General features: G+C 36.8%; 1 protein-coding gene across 1 annotated transcript in view; it reads left to right on the forward strand.

Moving 5' to 3' along the window:
* Positions 1–5778, forward strand: part of FGL1 (fibrinogen like 1) — a 29614-nt gene extending 23836 nt beyond the window's left edge. The window contains exons 6-8 of the mRNA XM_002923789.4: positions 1139–1227; positions 1429–1616; positions 5356–5778. Coding sequence (XP_002923835.2) covers positions 1139–1227; positions 1429–1616; positions 5356–5515 — 437 coding nt within the window. The 3' untranslated portion in view covers positions 5516–5778. The remainder of the gene's footprint in view (positions 1–1138; positions 1228–1428; positions 1617–5355) is intronic.
* The last annotated feature ends 222 nt before the right edge of the window (positions 5779–6000 follow it).

Raw genomic sequence — 6000 nt, forward strand, 5'->3', positions numbered from 1 at the left:
TTTTCATCTATCCCCCTTGAGAAGATTGTGCTGCTGGTGCACACACCCCTAGGCCTGAGGGGAGGTAAAGCAACAACTTTTAGTATGGGTATAAACAGAGCTTAGATGTGCAGCCTGGAATGTCCACAAATGTGGACAAGACTCCTTTCTGTGCGTGATGGAGATGGAGATAGAGATAGACATAGGAAAAGAGGCAGACCATACACGAGACCTGTGTGATGGGGTCCAGAGGCTCTCTCCCCCTGGGCCTCCATGTTCTGGCTTGGAACCCCAAGGAGATGAAGATACTAAATTCAAACCTGGTCTTATAAGTCATTGTGAAATTTTATTTATTAAAGTAGGAGGATAGAACATATACTATCTAACATTTAGTTTGATTTATAACTTTCTGGTTCCTGACAAGAGTTCTGTTTTTCAAAAAAGAATAGTCTTTGTAATTCACAAATGATGGGACAATGGAGAAAAGATCACTTGAAGATACCAAGTAGTTCAATTATTATTTAAGATCAACATTCTTACTGAAAGTAAGAAAAAGAAGATAAATGTTTAAACTTCTTAAAACTTCTTGCATTGTTTTATATATATATATATATATTTTTTTTTTTTTTTGAAAGAGAGAGAGACAGAGAGAAAGATTGAGAGAGCATGTGTGAGCAGGGGGAGGGGGAGAGGGGGAGATAGAATCCTAAGCAGACTCCCAGCATGGATCCCAATGTGAGACTTGATCTCATGACCTTGAAATCATGACCTAAGCTGAGATCCAGAGCTAGATGCTTAACCAGTAAGCCACCAAGTCACCCCTCATTGATAGATTTCTTAATCTATTAACTAAATAATGACTTATTTTCTGTTGTTCTTTGTTAAGTGAATTGCGCTAGCTTTTACCTGGGATGGATCTGTAGAAAATTTCCACTTTTAATATTGTGTCTCTAGCTATTTTCAAGTAAAATACACAATAAAATGTTCATGTTGTAAATACAATGGAGACACTGTTTATTCTTTGAAAACTGACTCATGGCAGAAGGAAATGGTTTAAGTAAAATAGAGCCATGAGTTGTTTTTAAACCTCTATAAATCAATGTCATCTCACACATCAGAAATATCCTATAATTTCTTGCTTGTTTTTTTTTTTTTTCAGGAGACTACACTTTAAAAATAGACCTTGGAGATTTTGAAAAAAATAGCCGTTATGCACAATATAAACTTTTCAAAGTTGGAGATGAAAAGGTACTCAAATTTTCCAATAAGTAACATCATGAATTAATGTGTAAAATATAAACCCTAAAGTCAGGGGAAACAAATAGATACAGTAGGACCTGTTCTTTTGTTGATTAAATAAACATATTATTAACATTAACATTAATTATTAACACTAAATTAACACATTAGAGTGACAACTGATAGTGGCAGTTTCCTCTTTTCCTTTAGAATTCCTATGAGCTGAATATCGGGGAATATTCTGGAACAGCAGGAGACTCCCTCGCAGGGAATCTTCATCCTGAGGTGCAATGGTGGGGTAGTCACCAAAGAATGAAATTCAGCACACGGGACAGAGATAATGACAACTATGAAGGAAACTGTGCAGAAGAAGATCAGTCTGGCTGGTGGTTTAACAGGTTTGCATCTTATAAACAGTTGTGATGGCGTTGATAATATCTCACTGGTGGGCATTAATTATAACGTGAGGCAATGTTGTCTTCTTTGTAATACTGGTATTATTATGTAATCATCCTTATTAGAATTCATCAGTCATGAAGTATTTTTGAGGATTTGTTCATTGTGTGCATGAATAAAGCTTGAAAGGTGTTATAGAAATAAATCAAATTACTACTTATGCCAAGATTGCTTGCAAACTGAATTATGGGTAAGTTATCATAAATAGTTGGCCACAAATTGACATGAAAATATAGAGAGCATTTATACAGGAGAAATATTTTCAGCTTTCTAATAACCAACTTGGTCTTTGCCTTCTCCTATCATATGAAATGACCATGTTATTTTTGTAATTTTTACTATGTAAAACTACTTTTCAATCACTGTGACTTGTATTGAATCATTGAATCCAAGCTCCTCCCAATACAGAAATTTCCTCTACAATATTCCTGACACCTAATTCTACCCTCTTGCTGAATACTTCAGTGTTATTTTATCAGCTAGCTCATTACATCTTTTAATTGTACTCAGTTTTTCCTTTTATTAACTTGAAATCGGTCTTCTTATATCTTGCCAGATTTTTTTCTCAGTAGTTAATAGAGCAACTGTAATTCCCTTTCAACATAATCCTTCAGGCAATGGATGAGAAGATATTTATTGTATTCCTCGATATTTTCTCCTCTCTAGGCCAGATACTCTTGACTCGTTTAACTGTTCTCCACCCAAGATGGTTTCCAGATAGCTCCCTTTGTTGTAATTACAAAGTTTAGGCAAGAATGGAAACTTCATACAGTCTTCCTTAAAAATAACTTGATGGGTCTGCTATGTCTGCAAAGCAGATGTGCTCCAACTGGTAGGCAGTACATACGTTTTTGAAAGGCTTTTCTCTTTAGAAAGCAAGGACCACCTCAAAATGTCTGGACATTTTGATTTTCCATTATGGAATCTTTAGTAAGTTAGTGTTTCTGGAGTGTCAGATTTTCCATATTATTGAAAACTACCCATTAAGTTCCACCATCCAAATTTTAACTTTATTTTTGTGTTGTAAGTACTTTTAAAACATTTTGCAATCCTCTGTCTTATTAAGTGGAGGTCTACGAGGCAAGGCGTATATTAATTCTCCCTGAAAGCATGAGAGTCCTCTCCAAGGAACATCAGCTATTGTGACGTGCTGATTTTATTTTATTTTTTATTTTATTTTATTTTATTTTTAAACAAGGAAGCCCATTTGGAGGCTCCAGAATGGTGATTTTTTAAAAAATTTTATTTGTTTATTTGACAGAGAGAGCGAGACAGCCACGGAGAGAGGAACACAAGCAGGGGGAGTGGGAGAGGAAGAAACAGGCTCCCAGCAGAGGAGCCTGATGTGGGGCTTGACCCCAGGACCCTGGGATCATGCCCTGAGCCGAAGGCAGAAGCTTAACATCTGAGCCACCCAGGTGCCCCTGTGACGTGCTGATTTTAGAGTTTCAGATTCTGTGGAGAGACAGCTAGTTGTAGGTGGTGTGATGTGTCGAATTGAAATGAAGTGGTTGTAAAAACGGTATTTTCTCTGGATTTTGCTTTTTTAAAAGTTTGAGTCCATTTNCGGTATTTTCTCTGGATTTTGCTTTTTTAAAAGTTTGAGTCCATTTAATTTTTGGTCACTTGTAAAGGAACTGGAGCACATAGAGCAATGAGAGAGGACGGGGAAACAAAGGTCTCTTTCCTTCTTAGCAAACCAAAGATGATGATAGTCTTTTCCCTAGTGGTTTTCTTGTGCTTTTAAAAGGCCATCTTTGTCACCTTCTCTTCCTCCTCCTTTTTCCTCCCCTGTCCTTCTAAGTTAGCATTGTGTAAAAATTACCAGCATTATGTAAAACTTATCCATAATTCACTAAGTTGCAAGATCCCTTAATGTTTGATTTTGAACAGAAGGCCGTATAAAGAAATAACAATCATGTCAGTTAACATGACCATGAACCTACCTCGTTGACTGGCTGCTATGGTGTCTAAAGGACAACCAGCACATATATTAACATGGGCAAATAAATGATTTACTTGACTTTAGATATAAGGGTTCAGAGATGACAAAGAAAGGCAATTTGGTAGCTGGGGCTGGGGAACCCTTCATTATCCTTGAAGCCAAAGGAGATGAAAAGTCTATACAGGTGGAAAATCAGTAAAGCTGGAGAAAAAGTCAATTGTTCCAGAAGCTTGGTGCTATTTCTACCATGCCTCCTATTCCTCTTGTTTAATCCTGTCATCCTCTTCCTCCTTACCCTCTTTTATTTTTCATCCTAAAGTCCTAATTTACATGAAGTGTTGGCACTTCATAATTATCTCTCACCTGCAAGACATTCTTTCTCCACATAGCAAACCAGTCACTGAGTGTGATGTCTTCTCTGCTTTGCTCATGCGAATGCTCACAGCTACTTCTTCGCCAACGGAGCCCCAGCCAACTCCCCACCTAGTTGCAAGTTCAGGCTGTTTCAGAAACTGAAAGGGGTTGGAAAATTGGTCTTAGAATAACTAAGATTTTTTTATGCTGACCATAAGTTAGTTTTCCTAATGGGATTCAAATCACAGACCCAATAAAAATTGTGTATATAGTAGGTGTCTCTAGAAAAACAGAGATAGACATATATTCTGGAGGCTCAGTTTAGAGTATTGTTTTTCTAACATTACTTTCCATACAATTTTAAAGACACAGTAGGCCTTTGATACTTGCAGATTCAGCAACACGGCTTTAGTAATACCGAGTTAAATTAGGAGACTGTCCGGGTGGGCAGCAGGAGCAAATCACTAAGCTGGTTAAGTGATCCACGCCAAAAGCTCAGCATCTATGGATAAATTACATGCCTTTTTGATTCAGTAATTTAGGTACTTTCCATTGATTATTCAGAACTATCCCTCGGGAATGTTCTCCTTTGATCTTATTATCTGCCATCTTTTCATTGGTTAATCAGTATGTAACAGCTCATTCTTAACATACACAGAAAATTATCACACACTCTTAGTTATACACATCAGGGACAAAATTTACAGATTCTAAAGGAGGAAGTGGGACATTTAAAAATTTATGATAAGCCAACCCACTTATCTAGATTGGAACAATATATGCTAAAAAATTAACTCGGCAACTCCGACGAATGATTATCGGTTAATTGCTGGGAAAACGTTACATGGTGGTGTAGGTTTTGTTTTCCTTCCCTTGAGGTTAAAATAATGGACATGTTGGTGATTTTTAAAGGGGGAGGAAGGGAGTTTGCAGTACAAAAGCTATGTCTTGGCAGCAGATGGATGAACACGTAAGTGTAAATTACCCAGGGAAGCTGGCAAGAGAGCGCCCTGCCACACCTGGGTTTGTGAACCCATACCACACTTGCAAAGGCTGAAGGTTACAAGGTCGTATTTTTGTTTGCTTGTTTTCCCTTTCTCTGTGTAAAAGCGATTAAGAACAGAAATGCTTCTTTTACAGGACCCCGTCAGGTGACCTGGGTTGTATCCTAAGATTTGTTATGGCACTAAAATCCATCAGTTGAAAAAACCCATCTGTTGTAGAAATCTCCTGGCTTTTGGAAATTAATCAATATTCCCTTGTCTGAAAAATGGCAGGATTCATAGTCAAAATGTTTTTTTATCGTTTGCTAGCCAATAAAAGGTTTTAGGAAGGCGACTTTTCTAGTCTGACTGTTTTGTGTTTATTTTTCTCCCCACTAGGTGTCACTCCGCAAACCTGAATGGCTTATACTACACTGGCCCCTACACGGCTAAAACAGACAATGGGATTGTCTGGCATACCTGGCATGGATGGTGGTATTCTTTGAAATCTGTGGTTATGAAAATTAGGCCAAATGATTTTATTCCAAATATTGTTTAATTTTTCCCTGGTGGGCTTTCTTTCTGTAATTCATTTAGGTTTAACTTGATTTGAAAAATAGCACTTCTGAACATATATGCTTATATGACGATGGTAACTGTTATGTATGCTACTTTTCATTCCTACTTACCTTGATTACTTAATGCACTTTCAGTACAGCAAAAATGTGTATTCTTCAAATAAATAGAGATTATTGAATTCCTATGTGCAGAAGGTTATGATAAATGCTTATGTTGAACAAAAAATAAAAAGCACAGACTATATAACATGTCTTGGGTAAATATATAATAAATTAAGTATAAATGCAGTTGAAAACACACATGAACAAAGTCCAGTAAGTAACAGATTGCCAAATCAACTGCATAGACAATAAATGTAAGTTAGGATTTCAACTCAGGTCTCTGAATACAGAGCTGGAACTCATCATCACAATTTAGAGTCTTAGTCCCTATAAAACATTACCTGTATTTTTAGGATGTTTGTGT

This window comes from Ailuropoda melanoleuca, chromosome 18, assembly GCF_002007445.2.
Source record: "Ailuropoda melanoleuca isolate Jingjing chromosome 18, ASM200744v2, whole genome shotgun sequence".
Classification (NCBI taxonomy): domain Eukaryota; kingdom Metazoa; phylum Chordata; class Mammalia; order Carnivora; family Ursidae; genus Ailuropoda; species Ailuropoda melanoleuca.